Source organism: Girardinichthys multiradiatus, chromosome 4 (genome assembly GCF_021462225.1).
Source record: "Girardinichthys multiradiatus isolate DD_20200921_A chromosome 4, DD_fGirMul_XY1, whole genome shotgun sequence".
Classification (NCBI taxonomy): Eukaryota; Metazoa; Chordata; class Actinopteri; order Cyprinodontiformes; family Goodeidae; genus Girardinichthys; species Girardinichthys multiradiatus.
In genome coordinates, this window is record NC_061797.1 from 18,695,465 (window position 1) to 18,718,465 (window position 23,001).

At 38.4% G+C, this 23,001-nt stretch overlaps 1 protein-coding gene across 1 annotated transcript in view; it reads right to left on the reverse strand.

Moving 5' to 3' along the window:
- Window positions 1-291: 291 nt before the first annotated feature.
- The window catches only part of nhsb (Nance-Horan syndrome b (congenital cataracts and dental anomalies)), a 60,833-nt gene continuing 38,123 nt past the window's right edge, over window positions 292-23,001 (reverse strand). Inside the window, exons 2-14 of the mRNA XM_047362493.1 lie at window positions 12,876-13,028; window positions 12,653-12,789; window positions 10,883-10,930; window positions 10,135-10,179; window positions 9,988-10,038; window positions 9,723-9,785; window positions 9,400-9,592; window positions 7,512-7,646; window positions 7,251-7,403; window positions 5,363-7,012; window positions 3,818-5,269; window positions 2,980-3,121; window positions 292-2,844 (exon numbers count right to left, since the gene is read on the reverse strand). Coding sequence (XP_047218449.1) covers window positions 2,211-2,844; window positions 2,980-3,121; window positions 3,818-5,269; window positions 5,363-7,012; window positions 7,251-7,403; window positions 7,512-7,646; window positions 9,400-9,592; window positions 9,723-9,785; window positions 9,988-10,038; window positions 10,135-10,179; window positions 10,883-10,930; window positions 12,653-12,789; window positions 12,876-13,028 — 4,856 coding nt within the window. The 3' untranslated portion in view covers window positions 292-2,210. The remainder of the gene's footprint in view (window positions 2,845-2,979; window positions 3,122-3,817; window positions 5,270-5,362; window positions 7,013-7,250; window positions 7,404-7,511; window positions 7,647-9,399; window positions 9,593-9,722; window positions 9,786-9,987; window positions 10,039-10,134; window positions 10,180-10,882; window positions 10,931-12,652; window positions 12,790-12,875; window positions 13,029-23,001) is intronic.

Genomic DNA, 23,001 nt, shown 5'->3' on the forward strand with positions numbered 1-23,001 from the left:
CTATCTATCTATCTATCTATCTATCTATCTATCTATCTATCTATCTATCTATCTATCTATCTATCTATCTATCTATCTATCTATCTATCTATCTATCTATCTATCTATCTATCTATCTCTCTCTCTCTCTCTCTCTCTCTCTCTCTCTCTCTCTATCTATCTATCTATCTATCTATCTATCTATCTATCTATCTATCTATCTATCTATCTATCTATCTATCTATCTATCTATCTATCTATCTATCTATCTATCTATCTATCTATCTATCTATCTATCTATCTATCTATCTATCTATCTATCTATCTATCTATCTATCTATCTATCTCTCTCTCTCTCTCTCTCTCTATCTATCTATCTATCTATCTATCTAGATATGCTTTCTGAGGTATTCACAGAATACAGTGAATAGTTTCATTTGAAGCATGGTCTCTAAACAGAAGAAGTATATGTGTTGTGTTTGTTCTGGTAGGCAAGTTGAGAGTTCAAGCTTTCCATTGATGAAAGATATTTATTCAAAGGACACATCTCTTTTACCCTTGCAGCAAAAATGAATAATGGGCCATCAACATTATGTTGTACTCTTGTCCTTTATTATCATCTCTACTCTCTCTGAGAAGGTGTGATATGTGAGGTTTGAAGTGTAATTCAGAGTGATTTACATCGGCCACTTGGGTTGAGCTTTCACCTGTCTAATGCTACTGGGTCAGTGCAAATGAAGGAGAGGCAACAAGGAGAGGCGAACAGTACACTGCTAAAAAAAATCATGTGTAATGTCAGTGAGACCTGTTCTTTGCTACACGTGGATTGGTTCCCCATAGAAGTTCTCTTCATTTTAATATAGATAAGAGCTTTTCTATTCAGTACAAATATACACGGATTTCATTATAAGATATATCTTTCTTTCTTCTATTCTTGTGAATCTTCTTGGGAAGTGCAAAACGAGGTTAGATCTGTGAAACCATACCAAGTTTACCTCTAGTCCAACAGACTGAAGGCCTTTCTAAAGCATTTTCACCATCTGCGGTCACTGGTTCGGTTTAATCTGCATTGACATGCAACTTTTCCTGCTTTCGGCACTGTAACTCTTGTTAGCAGCTGGAAAGAGCAGGATATTTTAAGGTCAGCTTTTGAAGTGTGTTTTAATTCTAGTGAAACTTGACACAGTTTTATGTAAATTTATACATCTGGAGACTTTTAAATCCCCTGCCACAACCACCTCTGTAGGAGAAAGGCCACTGTGCGATTGTCCAAAATTAGCCTGTATGATAGACAAGTAGGTGCCCTTGCTCCTTCTGTTTTAACACACAAATTAAAGAAAAAATTAGATTTAATCAATGTGGCCAAATGCAACTCAAATCTTTAGCAGTGAAATAATCTTTTCTCCTGTTATACAAAAGAAGTACAAAAATCTTGACAGAAACCAGGATCCAGGGGTTCTTTCCACATAGGTCATGCAACAAGTTGAAGTCTTATCATGTTCTGAAGTGCATTTTTACAAAAATACATGCATCATGTTAGTATTTGGATATTATTTTTGTTGACAAATATAACACTGGCTCTTTGTACTATACTTTATGGCAGGTCTGCAGATGTAAATGTAATAGAAAACTTGGTGCTAAGTTGAGACTCTTGCTAGTGACTTCCACATCAAGCCGACTTTGCTTGTTGGCAGGAAAACTGAGTAAAGACTCTAGGAAGTCTGGCTGATGCAGTGAGCACCATAGGTTAAAATAATACAAAATGTGGAAAGAATTTTTAGATGAAGTAATAAATCAGTCCCTAAGTGACACACCTGCACCCGCGCCATTCAAAACACAAAAAGTAGAAATATTATTAAAGATTACATGTGCCTGTATATGCACATGCACTTTGTCACAATATTATTTCTCATCATTTTCCAAACATTTAGGACATTTTTTATCTTTTTTTTTTTTTAAACAAAAGCCTGTTCAATCAAAATATTTCTTACACTTTTAAAGAAGGGGATTATTCTTCATTAAATAAAGTATTTAGATATATTGTCAGGATTTCATTATAATCCCTTAATGATTCTCTGTCTGCCACTTTTAAGCAGTTTACAGCTGAGTGCATTTCAGCAACAGTCAGATTTGAAACAGTGCAGGAATCCCTCCACTAGTGAAAAGGAGGAGCGAGGGTTTAAAAATCCAGAAACCAGTTAACAATGGGCAAAAGTTCTCATTGGGTCATTTTATGACGATCTATCATCATGGGGGCTCCCATCTGAGTTCTCTGTCTCCCCTTCAGAAATGGCTTGCATGGGGGCTGTGTAGAGGCGACTGCGTGTACTGTAGCGGCTGCTGTTGGCAACCGGGGGGATCCGAGACCTTCCCTGTCGAGATGCAGCCGACATGGGGAGGGTTTTGGGAGTAAAACTCTCTGAGTTGGCCCGAGGAAAAAGACCTGGTATCTGGATTGAGTCCAGAGGAGAGACTGGAGGCTCCTGAGGCACAGAACTTTGCTCCTCTGCCTGTCTAATAGGACCTTCCTGCAGGGACTCCCCTGGTGTTTTGGGGGTGATGGGGCTCTTCAGAATCTCTGTGGCTGACATGCGGTAGCTAGAATCAGACCTGCTCCCTTTTCTTAACAAAAGAAGTTTAAACTCCTCGTTGGATGTGCTGGATTTCTTAGCACTTCGATAGATTGGAACAGGAGCTCTCTGTGACCCAACAGCATTAGCTAAAGTAGCTGGAAAGTTAAGAGGAGGGGCTGGAGGGACAACGTTAGTGGGAACATTGCTGGGGGTTACAGATGCTGTGGGGCAAAGACGAGACTTTACATTTAGGTCTCCTGAATCTTTACGGCCTAGGACCTTTCTCTTGGATCTGATTGAAGAAAACACAAAAGTGTATAAAGTACAATTTACAGAGTGAATACAAATAAATATTGTGATCTTGGAAAATGCTAAAGTTATATTGCAACAGATACAGTTTAGACTGACACTGCCAACTTTACAATACCTGTGTATCATGGCAAAAAGATCTTCTGTTGTACGACTCTTGTTAGGTGATGTAATAATGATGTCGTCATCCACTTTGGTATCATCCGTCAGGGGGGAAAGTGAATTGTCACTCGGTGTGGAATCTGTAGAACACAACATCCCTGTGATTTGTCATTTGCTTGTCTGATCAGTTGGTACACATGACCAAACATTATTCCTCTTTACACTTTGAATACATATTTCTAGTTTATATATCACAACACAATAACAGTTCTTAATATGGGGGAAGTGGCTCACCAACCAGGGTGGCATCTTCAAGGGGGTAGCCCCAATGTTCAATAAAAATAAAAATAATGTCTGTCGTTTGTGGCTCAATATTTGTTTTGAGTGGGTGCTAAAAATTATTTAAAATTAAATTCAGACTACCAAGGTGGAGTGGTTGATTCTCTGGGTGGACAATGTTGGATCATGTATGATATGTTGAAACTGGATCCAAAGTAAGTTCAGATTAGAAAGCAATTTAAAAAATAAAATAAAATAAAAGTAAAAGTTGAGAAACAATTAAAAGATAAAGGATTTGCATGAATATACATCTAATGAAAGCAGACAGAGGGTAATTAGGTAACTTATGTTTGCCTTTTGCTATGCTTTTTACAATGCCTTTTACAAAGGACAAGATTACGCTTTTTACAATCTGCTTTATTAGGAAAAGGTAGATCCGGTTTCACCATAATAATGTGTGTTTGCTTCCAAACCATTTTAGGCTAGAGGCCCACCCAGGGCACCATTTATGCTACCACAGCTTCTCTAAGAAACTACATAAAGAAATATCAGTTTTATTTAGTTTAAAAGCTTACCTTTGCTAAAGTAATCCTCAGTGTCAGGAGTGGTGGAGTCATCCTTGCTCTCCTGGAAATAGTGCTGATGGGCACTTCTGGTAGCACCTGATATCACTTCCTTCTTTTCTTCCTGCACCTCTTGTCCTCCTTTCCTTGCATCGCTGATTAGGTAAGGATGCGATGTCTCTGTTGTGTTACCAGGCACTTTAACAGGACTAGCCCATGGCCCTGAGTTTAAGTGGGATCCCCCAGCAAATTCATATGCTGGGGGAGGATGGTGGTCCGATCGCATTCCTCCTCTGGAACATGCAGCCCTCTTCGGCTCTTTCACCTGCTCTTCCTCCTCCTCCTCCTCCTCCTCCTCCTCATCTTCATCATCATCCTGGGAGAATGAGCGCTCCCCTAAAACTCTAAACTCGGAACGTGCATGTGTTAAGTGGGTGAGCCCTCTGAACTCAGTGTGTGAGTGAATATGTGTGTGGAGATCCACTGGGGAAGGGTGTGGAGCACGTGGCACTGGTCTATGCAGGGGTGAACTGTCTTCAGAGAGGTCTGCAGAAGGGTCCATTCTTGTTCTGAAGGCAGTCATAGCCCAGAATGTTCCTGGTCCATAGCGGTCCTGCCTTAGAAGCAGACTTTCGTAGGATGGAGGTCCATCTGGGTGGCGACCAGGTGGAGGTGGCTGTGAACGTTCAGGAGAGGAGGTGTGATCATGACATGGGGGTCTGGGAGGTGGCCTTCGGGGAGGGAGAGGCCTGGTATTAACAGGGGGAGGAGCCAGAGTAGAACCACTAGCAGGGTTTTTTGGCCTTGTTACAGTCTCAGCTCCATTTGCCGTCTCCTGGTACGTTGTGGAAGAACTCTGTGGCTCTGCAGATTGGCTAACTGAATGAAGCTGCACTGAACGAATTGTAGATGGAGTTCCTGGCAAAACGTTTGAGCTTGGATTTGTTAAAGCAGAGCTTGAACTCTGTGATGGATTGATATTAGTTATTTCAGGGACCAATATTTTTGGTCCAGCAGATAAAACATTTGCAACTCTGTGTTTGCTATGGTGAAGGGTGTGCATGTGGTATGCTCGGTGGGACAACGTGTGTCTAACATAGCCTCCATGTAGAACATTGAGATCAAGTTGAGAAGGTGGAGGTGGAAAGTCTGGATCTCTCTTATTGTAAAATGAAATGGAAACTCCATCTCTTGGAAATTGTTGCAAGGAAGAGAGAGATGACTTTCTTTCTGGCACTTTAGGCTTTCTCTTGCCAGTTGAAGGGGACAGTGGTCCTGGGAAAAATGCTGCTGAAGATGAAGGTAAGGTTGATGTTGGGGTTTCTGATTGGCTTGAATAACCACTTGATGGTGAAGCTAGACCGGCCAGTTTCTCAGGTGACCCAAGTTTAAAGTCTCCAGAGGGGAGAGATGGACTACTTTCCTTGGACTCTATAGTCTGGGCAACAGTCTGGATTTGCGTTTCTGTGGAAGAGGAAGAGCTGTCTGGTGACTTCATACAATCCATAACAGTGGTGCCTGTGGCTGTGCTCGAGTTAGACATTGATGCATACTCACCATTGTTAGATTTCAATTCACTGTTGTGAAGCCACAGGTCTGCATAGTCAGATTGCACAGCACCTTCATCCTTAAATGAGTGTGTATCTGCAGAGCTAAAGGACATGGGCTCTACCATGTCTGCGGCTCCCCCAAGTCCCATGCCCCAAGTTCCCAAAGACTCTGCAACTAGACAAGATGACTGTAATGGTTCTGGAGCTCCTCCAAGTTCCAGGTCAAGTTCCAGCTTCATATCTGTGGAAGACGAGGTAAGTTCTTGCTCACTAACCATCTTTGGATGATCCTTATCTGCTTGTGTGTCTGTTCCAACATCAACTCTACCACTGGTCTCCTTCAGCGAGGATGTTCGCTTGGGTGGTGGAGGTTTGATTTTTGATTTTCTTAAAGGACGGCAAGTCCTACCTAAAATCATAGTGCTCGTTTTGAACTCAAGTGAGGGCTGAGAATAATCTCCATAGGATAATCGTGTTGCCACAGTGTTGGACTGATGACAATCAGGCCCTTGGTCTGCATAGTTACATGTGTATTCTCTGTAAGTCTGATTATACTCCCCAAAATTCACAGAGGACGAGTAGAAGCCCTCTGTATCAGATGGATAATGAGAGTCAGGCTCTTTTTCAGCATTGATTTTCTGTTTAATGAAACACGTTTGGTCATTAAGAACTTCTTTTGAGCTGTATCCTTGAAGAAACTGGTGGCTTTCACTCAGCTTTTGGGTCTGATCCAGGTCTTGGTCTGGATCAGTCTGATCTTGGTCTGGGGGGTATGCCCACTCCCCTTCACTGGCTGTACTGACCCCTGCATCATCAAGCTGGTCTGTGGCTGATGATGTAAAAGAGCTTGATCTGTGCCCTTGACTCTGTGGCCTGAGGTCAGAGTGGTAGGAAGGATCGAGGGAAAATCCCTCATCAATAGCATTGGGCGCCGTGTTAAGTGAGAGCTCTGAATCACAGTGGGAAGAGCCTGTCAGGGGTGGGGAAGAGGGTGGGGGGATGGTTTCAGATGTTTGTGAGGGGCAGGTGGAGCTGGAACCACTCCAATTTCCACTTGATGACTGGTGGTCTTCCTTGTGGTCCACATGGCTTCCTAGAACTCCTGTAGTAGACACAGAGTGAATAGGGCTGCTAAAAGTATCAGAACTTGATGAGATTTCACAGCTACCCATGTCAGCCTTGCGGGGCAAGCGAGAACGACCCCTCTCCATCCAGCTATGTTCTGGACTCCCTCCTGCTCCACCCCCCCTGTCTCTTTCACTAGACCTCTGTAATCTTTTTAGACTTCCAAGTTGCAGTGGCTCAGGGGCTGCCTGATCATCTGTGCTCTCTTCTTCATCCTTCATCATCATCATCTTCATTCTTGGACTTGGTCCTGATGGAATGAAATCCTCTGCTTCATAAGGTGACAACTCTTCGTCTTCATCATCATCATCATAGTTGTCATCGTCGTCCTCGTCACTGTCCATTAGACGCCCACCCTCTCTTGGAAGGCTACGCGAGCGCAAGTGCCCACCTCTCGTGGAGGTTGTGGTGTATGTAAAGTCCGACTGGTCACCCAGGGAGGAAATGTTACCAGTAGAATGGGACAGAGAGGCAGGGATACCTTGATGGCTACGCTGAGCTCTAATTCGCCTTCTGGAAGGAGCAGCTGTACCTAAAAGGTAGAATGAGAAGAGAGAATCACAGGGAGATTTTCTTTACTATCTGAATTAATGGATATAGGTTGTAGATGATTGTAAATAGGTAGTTCTCCTATTCTAGCAAAGCAATGGCATTGATCTAAAAGGCTAGATGAAACAATTTCCTACCAATCTCAGCTAAAAAATCTTTTCCTTATTCAAATTTTTAATTGCCGTGACATTCTCCATACTACTACATGATCTGAAACATACATGCTATAAGGAAATCATCTGTCTGGCAGCCGGAGTCACGAGTGTGATGGAGACGCCCGCTAATTGAGAGGTCCTCTTGACAGAGAGAGAGTTGATGCGAATTGGCATGGATGATCACTGTGCGCTCTCTTGCCACAGGTGATTCATCTGAGTCTGAAATTAAATGAAATAAAGTGTATATACATTTTCTTCAGAATGTAGCAACTGCAGGTGACTTATTTTGATCCTAACGTCAACCTACACATATCTGCATTAACATACCCATGTCCTGTTGTACCCGTTTGGGTATTCCTGTGATAGTCTTTCTCCTCCTTAGCTTCCTTCTTCTCTGAAGAACCGACTGGGAGTGAACTAGTGAGCAACGGGCACTGGCCTCTCTGTCAAACCCGACTCCTGCTTTGACAACAGAGAAGCCAGTAGACATTTAAAAGTCTGAAGCAGAGCAGCACGGATTGCAGCAAAGGAAAATTTGAACCTTGCTGTACATTTTTATTAATGATTATGTGCTCAAATGATCTACTAAATTATGTTTATCTGAATGATATTTTGCTTAAAAACATATATATATTTTTTTATCGTTACCAAATATATGTAGGAAATTTAGGATTATTTGAATATTTCTTTGATACAACAAATCTTCTTGGTAATACATCTTATACCATTTTATATACAGTACCACATGTTTATTTTAGCTTAAAACTGCAGTAGATAACTTTTGTAAAAAATTATTTTATACATTTTTATTAAACTGTCACAATGTCCTGACAGTAAAATATTAGACAGATGATCTGTGAAAAAATCAAGCTCCTCTAGTATCTTCCCAGTGGTCCTACTGTCATTTGCAAAAATACACCGCTCCTGCTCAGAAACCACCAATCAGAGCCAGGAGGATTGTCTTAGCAGTGTCAATCACGCTCGTGTATGCGCTGCTCACACCCCTCTCCCACACAACTCGTACCGTCGTTCAAGCTTTTAAGATTTCTGGTGTGCAGCAGCTGTACTAATGGTGGAGAAACAACTTCACATTACAGGAAAACTGCCAATTTCTCAAGTGGCACCTGCTCAGAAGAAGACCGATGACGAAAAGCAAGCTGCGCGTTCACAGCAGGCTCCGCTGTGGAGGGAGGGCAGCAGCACAGCAGAGAGCAAGGGGGAGGGACTTGTAAGTTGTGCTTGTTCAAATTTTCAGGCTAAGTCCAGGTTTTCTCAGAACTCCCTACTGTAGCTTTAAGAGGTGCCTCAATTGTACGCAGAATCCATTTGTGGGTTGAGTAGTAGAGTTGAGCATGTGGGTAGCGCAGAAGAAAAACCTGCCAGATAATTTTTAGTGAAGGCAGAGTCATAGTGTGGGGCGGTATCTCCATCACTGGAAAAAGAAAACTTATCATCACTGGGGGCACTCTCAATGCAGAAATGTATCAAGATGAGATTCTACATTGACTGGCAATTACATATTTCCACTTTTATGAACCGAACAAATTTTTTTGTTTTGAGAAAAATGCCCACATCGACAGAGCTGAGTTTATTAGAGAGGGTGCTGTTCATGCCAGTGACCAACAAAACTACATTGCCTAACTTTGGTGCAAATGCTGGCTGATTAATGAGATCCTACAGCAGTGTTTGACCAAGGTGGTGACCAGAATGAGGAGGAGTTGCCAGGCTGTTGTGGTTGTGTACAGTTCTCCCACTCGATACTGAAGCTTAATTTCTTGTTACTTCCAATTTTTAACAAGTGTCAATGGCAGAATAAACTGTTTGAGATTGGCAGAGAAGATTTAGCAAGTCTTTCATGGGCACAACCCACATTCTCATCTCTGCTGCTCAACCCACAAATGCATTTTCCTTACAAATGTGGCACCAATTAAAAAAGATAGAGGCTTTCCAATGGTATAAGATGTTTTTGTCAAAACTCCTTGTTACAATAAAGAAATAACTGACCAAACTCAACTTACATTTTGTGCTAAGTTTAGTTTTGTTGTTAAGATCCGGTATATTTCCACGGAAGGTCTTTCCTAATTTCCTAATTTGGAGCAGCTGTTTTATACATCCCTGAAGACACTTTTGCATAATTATAAGAGGATTCCTTAAATGACTTTCAGGAGTGTGAATCAAATTCAATCAAATTCTTGTTTTCTCTTTTGAGGTTTACCTGTGACATTAATGGGGATTATGCATGAGGAGACCGCTTGAGAATCGCCATTTGTCTTCTGATCTGATGGCGGGATGTTTTCCTTTGACCAGTTTGTCTGTTTATCCTGGGCTGAGGGGCCACTGTGGGTTAAGGCCTTGGCTGTTTGGCCTTCAATGACCTCATCACTTTCACTTTTATCTGTCAGAGTAGGCTGAACGAGAGACATAAAACATTACATGTGTGATAGATTAAGCAAGCAGTAAACTATGGCACGTTTGTATGTTGGCAAATAAGAAGAAGAACAAAAACACAAAGGTTTAAACAAAACAAATTCTTGATACCTTTCTATTCCATGGAATGAAGATGCAACCTTCAATAGTGTCAAGTGAGTAAAAGCACTCAAACTATGAACACAAAATATAACGACAAACAAAATTAAATAAAAACATAATACCATGAGTTATAAAAAACAAGAAAAAATAAATACTAGGAAATAAAATGATTTTAAATAAAATCAAAATGTGACAAATGGACAAGAAAAATCTTAATCTTTTAAAACTTTTAGATATGCGTTGTAAGTGCTAACTCAATAAACATCTTTCTCACCTTCCTTTCGATGGTTTTCATACACTCCTCTCTAGCAGGCCTCACTTGTAGCTTAACAAAACAGAAAAAATAAAAACTATATTTGGTGCTTTGCAAACAGGAAAAATAAGACAATGTTCTAACATTACCATTAATGGTGTTCCTTACCTTTCTCTCTGTGGTCTGCATCTCTTTTTCTTTCACAGTTCTCTCCTTCAGGAGATTGAGAATGAAAAAAAAAAAAAATCATGTTACAAAACAGAAAACCTAAACATCACAGCTTAAAATAAACCCAATTCAAATACAAACATAATAAATGTAATCCACAACAGTTAAACATCGGCTGTCAGCATGAATCATAATTTCCACCCAATCACTCTTATGCAGTGGCAGCAACTCTGTGACCGAATTGCTTGTAACTCATGATGCAGATCTGACAGAATATTTCCAAATCAGATGAGGAATGGAGTTTAAATAATGTTTGTGAAAAACATCCTTAATCCAATATCAACCCAATATCAACAACGTTAAAACCATGACTTGTGCACATAACTAGTTCAGGACTTATATATTAATTGCACATTGTGATGTGTGTGAGTGTATAGCTCATCTAGTAAAGATGATGTGTTAGTTAATAGGAACCCAGCTTGTTGTGCTCTTTTTAGTGTGCTTATTAATCTCTAAAACAGGTCTACATTTAGACTGAATGTAAACTAAAAATATAATGAAAGAACTTTGAAAAACTTTAGCCTAGTTGTCTGTGGATCATTTATTTATATGTTGTTTAGATGTATTTTATTTACCAAAATACTCAATGGGCTGCAAAGATAATGCCATATTTTGACTGGAGAAAAGCCAAAGTGGGTGTATACAGCACCAACATTTTCAGCATATGCTAGTATGTAAAAACACAGACCTTTTTTGGTTGATACTCCAGCTCTCGTTCCCTCTCTGCTCGCTCTTGCTGCATGACAACATTATAAAAGTGTCAATTTATTAGAATAACTTTAACATATTAAAATGCAATAAAACTATAATTGTGCATTAAGGCAATTAAAGTTTTCTATGGCAAATTCTATGTTTTGCCCTGTTTCTTTTCTGGATAGATTCTTAGTGAGAGGTATTGTTGTCATTAACTTTGTGAGCTGTATTTGTTTTCCCTTGCAATAGAAAGTATCCTTGGCTCAGTGTTTTGGTGTTTAACTGTGTCTCTTTCTTGGATGAATCCCTTGATGGGGCCAGGGGCGGACTGGCCATCAGGAGCCCCGGGACATTTCCCAGCGGCCTGGCCACTGGCCTCGCCCGCTCTGCGAGGGGCGGGACCAATGGTTTGGTTTCGGGTCGTGCTTAAAGAATAATCCATGCCGTTTGTGTGGCTCACTCAGGAATCTGCCTGGCAGAAACTCCCACAGACTGCAGTAGCGATAGATAAAGACAGACACAACCAATCTTTTCTCAGGCTGTCTGACGCAGTGCTGGATAAGTTAAAGACAGTTAAGGAGAGTTGTTCCACTTGGAGGAACCAAGAGGTTCAAAACATTTCAGAGTACTGCAGATCTTAAAATATGGTCAACAAAAAGGATATGGAAAAAATATTTGTTAATGCTAATGTGCATGTCCAGGAATTCAGCTATAGTAATCTCATCATAAACTGCACTAATAAATTATATAAATATATAAATATTTAAATCTTTTATTTTATTTAACCTTTAATTAACCAGGTAACTACTCGTTAAAATTAAGAAAATGTTTGTTGTTATATGAATATAGCTAATGCATAAAATTGTCAATTAATGAATTTGAATAGATGGGAAATTATGGGTGGATTTTAGAGCAGCACTAGAGCTGCAAGAGCTCCTGCTGTTATGGTGGTGGTGGACAACAGATCTAAGGAGTTAGAGCGGGACCCTTCAGGTACAATTTGGGCACCAAACACACCTGCAAGCTATGCTTTAAGAATACTTTGTGCCTCACTCAAGATGATCTGTATACAACTAACTTTACAAGAGTAAATTTTTTTAACTTTCATTTTGCAGATAGACATGAAAGTCAACAGAAGCTATTACATTATTTTTCCACTCTAAGGATTTGGATTTATTTTTCAGTACCACATTTATCAGACAAGTCAAATAATAATTACAAATCATTTGTTGTATATTGCTATGATTGATTGTCATATATAGCTATTGCTATCAGTAACCCTGTAAACTATTTTTCTTTCTCATAGAATATACTGATGGTACACTCCTTTACTTTCTCTTTATCTCCCTGCAGTCCTGTTAAATCCCAGTCGGTTGTGGCAGATGGCTGCCCATACTAAACCTGATTCTGCTGGAGATTTTTGTCTGTTAAAGGGGGAGGAGTTTTTTCTCATAGATTACCAACCGGGGTTAAACGAATAACTAAAATTTTTGTATTTTATTGTAAATTGGATTGCACTGGACTGTATCTGGATTGGGTTGTATTTGAATAAATTATTGACTAGAATTGAACTGAGACTGAGAAAAATTAATAGGAACAGATTGTCTTATAAAGTTCCCTGAATAGATTTGCACTTTATAAAAAAGAAATAAACTGACTTGAACTAAAATAAAAACCTCCAGGTTGGGATCTGTGTAACCTTCCTACTTATGAGTAATAAGACCCATAGGTGTCAAGTTCTGTTACTAGTCTGTAAAAGTCCTACCGCTCGTGCAAGCCGACTCCTCTGCTGCCGTCGGATGCTGTGGGGTGAAGGGAAGCTGGGCATGGGGGGTGCCACTGAGATAGAGATGGTCACCCTGTTTCTCTCCCGACTTGAAGACAGCTGATGCTGTTGTTCGTCTGTGTATCCAAACACATACATGAAAACTGATCATCTATACAAATGCATGAAATATGTTGCTGCTTTGCGCCTATATTGCTCTCACCTCGATGCAGAGCTCTGAGACTCAGTTGAGCATTTTTGTGGAGCTCCTCCAGACATGGTGGCCGGGAACAAGGGTGAAACACGTTATGTTGCTGGTGCCATGGAGCCTGATAGTGAGCCGACAGTTTGCTCTCAATATCCAGGTTCGACACCGCTAAAGGGTGAAGGGACAGGGACAGAAAAAATACAGCATACATTAAAGGGGACCACTGACTCTTTCAATGATTAGAAACAGAATACTTAATATGTAATATGATGACTAAGATGAAAAAATCACAGAGAAGATCTAATTGTCTTTGGTGTTTTTTCCAGTAATTTTCTTTCTTTACATCAGGCTAAAACAGTTCATCGGCTTAAACATGATTAATTGATTGTTGAAATAATCACCAACTAATGTAGTGATCGAATAATCGTTAACTGGAGTATACAGACTCTAAAACATGACATTTGCCGAAAGGAAAACCCACTCAGAGCAGTAATTAGGCCAAAATTGTACAAAAAACATATATATTTTGCATTTAATATGAAAAACCTTCTTAGTCTGTAAATAGGCTATATCCAGAACTCCTCAAGTGGCAAAGCTTTGCCCTCTGAAATTCTGTAAAACATTTTCTACTAAGCACCTTTTGCTAGACGATTATTAATCGAAACAAATCGATTAATCAAAACAAAAATAGTCAACAGATAAATCGATTAGCAAAATTATCTTTAGTTGCAGCCCTATATCAGATTATATTATTGATTAAATACTTCTCAGTAAATGAAATTTCACTGTTTTGCAGCTGTGGCACATACATCAGCTTTCTCCAAAATAATGATAATGAATAATAGGCAGCTCCAAAAGATAACACACTGCTCTTTTAAAAACACACTAATAATGAAGTGATTGTTATATTCTATGTGATAGCTCATATTCTCCAGAAAGAGCTAAAACCAGTGTCTAGCAACAACACAGTAACAGGACAATCTCTGTGTCTTCAATGTATCTATAATTCAAACTTTTATGTATTGTCATTGGCTGGTCGTTGCTCCCACTATAAGCTAAGAATGTATGCTATTAATGAACACATCTCTTCAAAGATAGAAGATTTGCACGTTCATACAATAGGTGCCATTTGTGCCAAAGTGAAATGAAAATTCGACAAGCTCAAATCCGGCCCTCGTTTAGCATTCACCTCCATTTGTAAAAGTCATACTACACTTATTATGCATATGCAATTATTCTAAGAATGTAATATAATGCCACAAAACATGTTCTTTTTTCAATATTTTTTGATTGTGTACATAAATGTTGCAAAAAAGTTAGGTACCAGCAGATGGCAGCTAAACCACCTATGAAACCCACGTATGCAGATCACTGTGAATGTCCATCCCTCATGTTTGGTTATTAGCAAAATATATTATTCTAAGAAAACAAAAGCACCCCTGCCATCTTGAATGGCAGATAATAAATCGTATCCATGGTAGGAAGAAGAGGAGGACTGTGATTATCCATCCCTCTTATCTGCTCTCAAAACGCCTTTGCCTTTATTTATGAGTCCTGTTTCTCCTCTTTTACTCTGATATTCAACATGTAGCTGTGTCCTTCAAAGCCATGTTGTACATCAGTAGCCAAGCAACCTTTCATTGCTCATCAAGGTTTTTGTTTGCTGCCAATTAAATCAGTGAGCTCACATCAACAGCTTTGGTTGATTAAAACTACAAGATTAGAGGGATTCATTAACACAACATAAACAGTTACACAGCCTCCTGCACTAAACAGCATCAAGTTCCAGTTCTTTTACATTCAGCTATATATATATATATATATATATATATATATATATATATATATATATATATATATAGAAAAGTAGGAGTCAGTGACCATAACAGATTTTTTCCCCTTAAAAACAATTATTCCTATTCATACATTTATACATTTTTAATCTACTTTACAGATGATTTTTACAAATTGTTGTATTGCTGGGGGATTTTTGTACCTCGTTTATCCTGAAATGTAATGTGTGGATTTAGTAGCTGCTTGATAAAAAAATTACTTTGAATTTTAAATGTACACTCTCTGTAGTGAGAACAAAGAAGCCATTTTTAGTGGTGGGAGATACAATACAATAGCTATTAAATAATTCATAAGTTTCATTTATATCAAACCCATGGGGTTAAAAAACAGGTCAGACTAAGATTCATACAATAAATCTTTAACAAAACTATGGCACAAAGCGGCTCGCCTATTCCTAGTTCTATCAGTCCTTCACTTCAAAAACTGACCACAGATCTACGTTGATTTAATCAAGTTAATTCCCTCTTTTCTGCCTATCACCTTATTGCTGTGTTCCTCCCATCTTTGTCTCTGCAGGTGCAGTGCCAGCAGCTTACAATGTCATCATTAACACTTGCTGTGAGCTCCAGCAGTGAGACACAGAAAGAAACAGTGCAGGAAATAACCATACTGTATGCAATGCAAAACTGAAAAGAGAGTATTGTAGGGCTACACTGTTAAGTGTCTGTTTAATGGTAACAGTTTGTATGAACTTGAAATGTAATTTTGAGCAACATTCGATACAGAAAACTGATCAGCATTTTTTAAATTTATGCAGGAAAAGACGCAGTTAGTATAATAAACCGTCACCATGTCCAGTTTAGCAATAGAAAAGAAAAATATTAACAAAACTGCTAAATTACATAAAAGGGATGAGGAATGGAGATATAGAGAAGGGGATATAAATATTTGTTGTATAATGTAGCAGCTACAAACTACAATATGTGGCCACCACAAAAATCCTTTGACCAGTAATTAAAGCTTCTGGTCAATTAAACAAAACTCACACAGGAAGTTGTAACGATATTTCTGAAGCACTCTGAGTGCCCTCCCTCAATTATAACCTGTCTACTTTCTCTGTTGTCCTACATTTCTTTGATGTATCAAATTTTTCCATTATTTTGTGTTTATCCTGATCCAGGAGATCTTTCAGATCTCCTGTTATTCCAGACTCCGTCACAAGGCTTGCTTCATTTCTTTTTGACCACTAGTAATTTAATATGTTATCTCGGGGAAAATAACCCTCTTCTTTGTCCTAAGATTGAACTTGAACAGAAAATCTTTTCTGCCAGCTGTTTATCTGTATGTGCTCAATTGTTCATGTCTTTGAATCAGCAGTGGGTGAAAGCATAAATTACATTTATATGTTATTTCCATCTGAAACTATTAAATAATTTGTGCAAACAGTTTTTTTTTCCAGGTGAATGGACAATGAGCCCTATCTTACCACCAAACAGGGAAATAATTGACCAGCTCAAGTAATGAATAGCAGGCAATCGCCAGAACACAGCCTAATACAGACAATGGAAACAACAACTGTTTGTTGATAAAGGTGCTGGTCTTTAAAATCAATACATCTCTTAAAGAAACAAAGACAAAAGTTAAACACTTGTGTCAACCTTGGAAGCAACAACGATGCATTATTTGGGCCAACGTTTGAGCAAAAAGAAGAGCTAATGGTTATGGAAAATATTGTTGCCTAACAGACTTGAACACTCAGAGAAGTCAGCAGCTTTGAGCTATAGCTTGTTGAAGCAGTTTTTTTATGGGCATCACAGGGAAAGGTCTGGTGGAACAACTTTCAAATTCTTATACAGTCATGGAAAAAAAGGAAGACACCTTTTGAGGACCTGTGTGTTTTTTCTAACATATTTCTAGATCTATGGAAAAATGTTCTTTTGATGTGTCTAATAGTTGAATTATTTGGACATCAGAACAGAGTACACAACAAAATACAGCATTCCAGGAAAAGAACATACCAACTGTGAAGCATGGAGGTGGTAGTGTCATGATTTGGGATTGCTTGGCTTCAGCTAGATCTGGACAGCTCCCCATTATAGAATCTACCGTGAAATCTACTGTGTACCAGAGGGTGCTTAAGAAATATATGAGATGATCTACAACAAAAACTAAAGCAGAACTAGACCCACAACATTACAATGACCCATAACATGCATGTAAACCCGCCAAAGAGTGGCTAAGAATTAAGAAATGGAAAGTCCTGGAAAGACTTAAAGCCCAAAATGTGATCTCACTGATGTGTGGTGGGGTGGCTTGGAATGGGCTGAATAAGCAACCCTTCAAACATCTCAAAGCTGAAAGTAAAGAATGGAGCAAAATTTCTTCAGACTGATGTCCGAGACAGGTAGGTGGCTACAAGAAGTGTCTCACTGAAAGTATTTTAATCAAAGGGGGTAAGGCTAGCTATTTCAGGGTAGTGTATTCTAACTTTTACCTTAGGGAGAAAATAAAATTTTCTTAGCTGAAATAGTTTGATGTGTTTACCTGTAATTAAATTGTGTTCTTCTCCATAGATTAATAAAAGACTGATTAGGCATCAATATTTCAACATTTCTCAAGAAAAACCCTAATAATGAAAAATGTTTTCATCACTGTATATCTCTGATTTCTTAAAACATGTACAAATTAGAATTAGATATTCAATCTATCTTCATACCCATAACTGATCTGACTAGAAACAATTTATAGTGAGCATCTGAGCTATGAGATAGTTTCAAAAGGTTGCTTGCATCTCTCCTAACAAATATAATTATTTTCTGTGATTCAAAAATTATAATAAAATTACCTAAATGAACCATATTGTTAAGTGTACATTAGTTTTCATAAAACCTAACTACGAGTCAAGAGTTATGATTCTGTGCATACAGCACATTGCACTCCAAGACAATGAAATTGTCGCAGATGTAGATAACATTACATCGATGCTTAAAACATTTCAAAATCATTATTGAACTACTGCAAAATGTTCATTTTCAAATCAAATAATGGTTTAATATCAATATGTAACAAACTGGAAGCTATTAGTAGTAAGGAGAATTTTAAAATTTAACAGAAATGTATCTTCCTTAAATTTTTGTTTTTCCTTTCATTTTGTAATGCCTTTTTCATGCTTGTTTACCAATTGTTCTTAAAGAATGATGTTTAACATGCTCAGAAAGACAGAATAAAACCCATAGAGCCCATAGATTGAAGGAGTTAAACTGAGAATTTGTTTTGCTCTTACAGCCCAGTAATACAAATGAAATCATGGAAAGCAGCTCAACTCACAGCAAGTCAGTCAATGCAGCTCCTTAGATTTATTTAGAAGATACACTGTAGTGTAAAACGAGTTGTGCCATCAAACTAGTATAAAAAGATCAGTGTACCATCCTCCATGACAACTGCAATGAGAACACAGATTTACCATTGCCTTTTCACTTTCTGGCACAGCTATATGATTTTCCCACTCTCAAGTACAGATATGAGTGAATGTAAGTCATTAGTGGAGAATGTATTAGGGTGTATCTGGGTCAGGCAGCACACTCCCTATGACAGTAGCTGCAGAATCTTGTCATAGCAGACAGCTGTTATATAAGAAACACTAGCTGGCTGCAAAGGAAACTCTGCAGTGCTAAGCTTCAACCACATGTGTACGGACATTTTTATTTTTTCAAAGCAAAGCTTTGTCTTTAGTGTTACCTTTAATTAAAAATGCAGTTTTAGCATCACCAAAAATACATGACCTAAAAGGTTTATTTGGCAAATAACTAAGTTTTCAATGGCTGAATACAGGAAAACACTAATGTTACTGATTTGCAACATGCTGTACATGTGTCTTTTGCAACAGCACGTGCAAAAATGTATTACGTGACTTGCTGCTTTAATGTGCATATATATATATATTTATTTATTTATATATGTGGAGAGAGAGCTTTTTTTAAAGCAAAGTTACAAAGTGTTTCACACAGACAAAATCACAAAAAATAAAAAATGCATCATAAAATGCAAAGAGGAAAAGAGGAGCCCTAACAATGAAGGCAACCTTCTGTTGCAAGCCTTGGATAGAGAAAGCAACAGTTGGTTTGACGATCTTAAAGTCCTAGGAGTGTGAAGAGAGAGGAGCTCAGAAAGATACACAGGGGCAAGACCGTTCAAAGATTTCAAGACAAACAATAACATTTTTAAAGTTACTCCTAAACTTCACAGGTAGCCAGTACAGGGAAGCAAGAATTTAAAAGATATGTGAGTTGTACAGTTTTTTGTGGGAGGCCAGCAAATAAAGAATCAACATGGCAAGACACAAGGCATGAATAAGGGTACATATGTCAGAAAAGATGTTTTGATTTTGGCAATGTTCCTGATTTGGAAAATAGCTTTTTATTGTGATAATACTACAGTGTCCATATAGCAGTGGAGTGCAATAAAATAACTAAAGTTAGTTTCCATTCGAACTAATTGTAGTTGACACCAATAGGCAGTGTTAAGGGCTATATTCTGGCATTATGGCCAGAATACACACTACCAGTCAAAAGTTTTAGAACCCCTTTCTCATTTAATGATTTTCTTTATGTTTAAGGATATTTACATTCATTCTCACTGAAAGCCTCAAAACAGTGAATGAACATATATGGAATTATGTAGCAAACAGAACATTGAAAAAGAACTAGATTCCTTAAAGAAGCCGCCCTTTGCTGTGATGACTGAAATATTAACCTTTGGAACGTCTGGGAAGACTCTGTGGAGAGAATACCAAGGGTGCAAAGGGTGGCTATTTTGAAGAATCTAAAATATAAAAAATGTTTAGAGTTACTTCACACTTTTTGTTTATTACATAATTCCATGTGTGTTCATTCATAGTTTTGTTGCGTTTGGTGAGAATCTACATTGTTAATAATCATAAAAATAAAGAGACCCATTAAGTGAGAAAGTGTTTCTAAAACTTTTGACCAATAGTGTATAACTTAACATATATTCTCTCTTATCGTAAGACAAAAACAGAATACAAAGACATCCAGAAATCTACTAAAAAGGGTGCTTGACTGAAACTGCTAGAAACTTTATGGGTAAAAACTACAAAAAGTTTTTTTTTTGTTGGCGTCATTGTCATCAGCTTTATTTATTGTTTATGCCAAACCTTTCATTAAACAATTATTAGTATTTCTGGTAAAATGTATGAAAGCAATAAAATAATATCGTGGTAGCACAATCTCACTGAAAAAAATAGAAAGACGCAACAGTCAATTCAAGTAAATTTATTCAGGTGAAAATGGTATTGCGTTTAATAAATGTGCCAGTCGCTGCCAAACACAACAAGTTTTATTAAATAACTGTAACTTAAGTGTTTTTTGAATTCATACTTTATTTCTCGGTTAACATGTCTAGGCATGTTTAATCAGTAATTAATAGCTTCCTGTTTACCCAGGTAAATAAACAAGAGACAAGCAAGTAAGGCAGATTTGAGTTGATCTATAAGTCATGAAAAAGTTCCTCATCTAAACTTGCTCATATTTACAGTCAGAGCAATAACTGAGAAATTTAAAATAACGGGCAGATTAACAGACAACACTGATACACTTTATCCTGCCATCAATCACAGTCAGGAGGACTTTGAGGGAAGTAAATAAATGAGAAAAGAGAAGAACATAAAAAAAACAAGGCTACAGGCAAATCTCCAAAAACATATCCTTTTGTACACATTTTAGTGTCAATAATTGTGGATTGCGCTGTATATAGCTGTTTATTGAACATATATTTATGAAAAAACAATCAGCTTTAATCTTTTACACTTTTTGAATCTTAAGAGCAGTAATTATGTAATTTAGCAGTTTTGTTAGTCTTAAGAGCAGGAACGAGGTTGCTCGAAACCTTTAGAAAGTGCGGATCATATTTTGCGAAATATATTAAACTGTGTTTAAACTCAAAACGTTAATGTCACCAAAATTACATTGCATCTGCAAATAAACATAAGCTGGGGTGATAAACCTCCTGTATAACATCATCCATAGAGAATCAGTTTTCCTGATGCTTATATAACAAAGAAACAATAGGCAACATCTCACACACTCTAAAAGTATTTGACATCCGAGACAATACTACGACCTAAGGACGGAAAAAAAGGTTATAGGATCCACAATGATGTAACAGACAGTACCTTTGGACAGTACGGGGGCACAGCCCAGACCAAGACAAGCCAACGCCATAATTAGAAGCTGTCGGCTCTCTCTTTTCCACGTTTTTTGTCTTCTACGCAACCTCTCCTTTCTTTCTGCAGAATCCTTTTCACCTGTTGCTCAGTAGCATCGCCTCATTTACTCCTGCAGAACTTGGTAAAGCATTCCTGTGCAAGTCCAGCATCCATACTAATAGCTTCTGCAAACAGAGACCGTCCCCCACCACCTCCTCACACACCCACCATTCATCATTTCCCCACCATTTCCCCATTCATCAAGTCTGCCAATTAAATGTTTTTAGTTTTTCATTCATCAACAGGATCTTGCTCTATGTTCGTTCACATCATAGTTTAGGGGAAAGAGAAAGAGAAGCTATGCTGGCTAACAATCTCAAATTTCAGTCTTATTCATCTAACTTGTCCCTCTAGTCCACCCTCCCCCATCTGCGTGGGTCAGATGGTAGAATCCTGTCTTTGCATGCCCTGTCACTGACTGTAATCTCTTTATGATGCAGTAATAAGCAATGGGAGGGGGAGATTCAGCCTCAAAGTATTAATGTATTAATCCACCACATGCTGGGAATATGTATCACATGCTCAAGCCTTCTACGCTGCCACCAGAGAATGATGACCTTAGAAGGGGTTTATGCAAGAGTAAAATGATTCATTGTAATTGCTGCTGATAAACGTTAAAACAAAAAGGAAGAAGAAAAAAAACCACAAAGACGATTAGCTATAAGTATTGTTGATTGTCGCGATCACAGAAACTTCGGTTGATGCTCAGTGAAGGTATAAATTCCCATGTTGTTGCGAGATAAACAGCATGAAGCATACACAGACAGGAAGAGAGTGTGTAAGAGCACCCTGCCTGGTAATCTGCTGTAATCTGGAGCTCTGGCTGCTCGCTGATTTTGGAGTAGAGCTGCCAGAGCTGACGGTCTGTTCGAGGAGTTTTCAGCCTCCCGCCATGCCCTAAAACGACGCAGACCAGCCAAGTCTGTACACGCGTTGTGGGTCTGTACGCTTCACTACGGTGTTCAGCATCAGCAGGCATGAGAGAAGATCACTGTGAATTTTAAATGTACATATGCTCCTTGCGGTTGGTCTCATTTATTTACAGCAGATTTCCTCAACAGGACTGCAGATGACTTCTTAATAGCTTGTAGTTCCCTGGGGCTGTTTTTCAGGTTATGTTTATCTATTAAACATCAGTGCTGGACCACAGACACTTCAAACACGCATAAGAGATGATTTGACAGGAATTTGATGGTTTTATTTCTGTTACATTTCATTCTTGCTTATAAGGGCAATGTTCAGTTTTCAAAGTGCATTCAATTTTCATACCCTCAACACATTTCCTCAATAATAAAATCAATGAATCAGTCTTGCTCACTAATCCACAGTGGCTCCTTTTTATTCTGCCTTCCTCTTCCTATGCTCCTCCATCCGCTCTAACCTGTACTATATTCATATTAAACTCTGTGGTTATTCTTCTTGGCTGTGGGAGCTTTCTTCAATGCGAGTTGCAGAGTATGACAGTGAAACAAAACGGTTTATTTATAGCGCCCTCTATGTCACAGTGACTCTGGGTCAAAGAAAAAGATTACCAACACAATAATATTTTAATATTTTCTGAAGCTCTTCTCGGTGTTCGCTTAACAAACTCTAAAAAAAAAAAAAACAGCCTGCTCTACTGCCCCTTGGTGGTGCAAAGTGACAACTACGGAATCCATAAAAACAGAATGCTGTTTTTGTGGATTGACAGAAACTGGGGCAGTTTTTCAGTTTGGAAACATGTATGCAATTAAGTTTATTTGTAAACACAGAGACTTACAGCAGTTGAAGCAGGTAATGAACATGTCTTTTTATTTCTCAGTAAATGGGTTTCTGATATGGCTACTGACATGAAATTCACACCATTTGTGGGCGGAAACCCAAGTAACCTAATTAGTCCACACAGACAAAGAAAGGGAATATCTCCATAAACTTGGTGATGTGTAAATAAGGAAATAAGTATTGCACACATGAAGAGAATAAGCTGTAAAAAGAAATAGAAAGCCAAGAAAATAGCACAAATCTGTCAGTACTTAGAAAGCAATCCCTGCACCCTTTAAGTGGGAATTAATATAAGCTGATTTA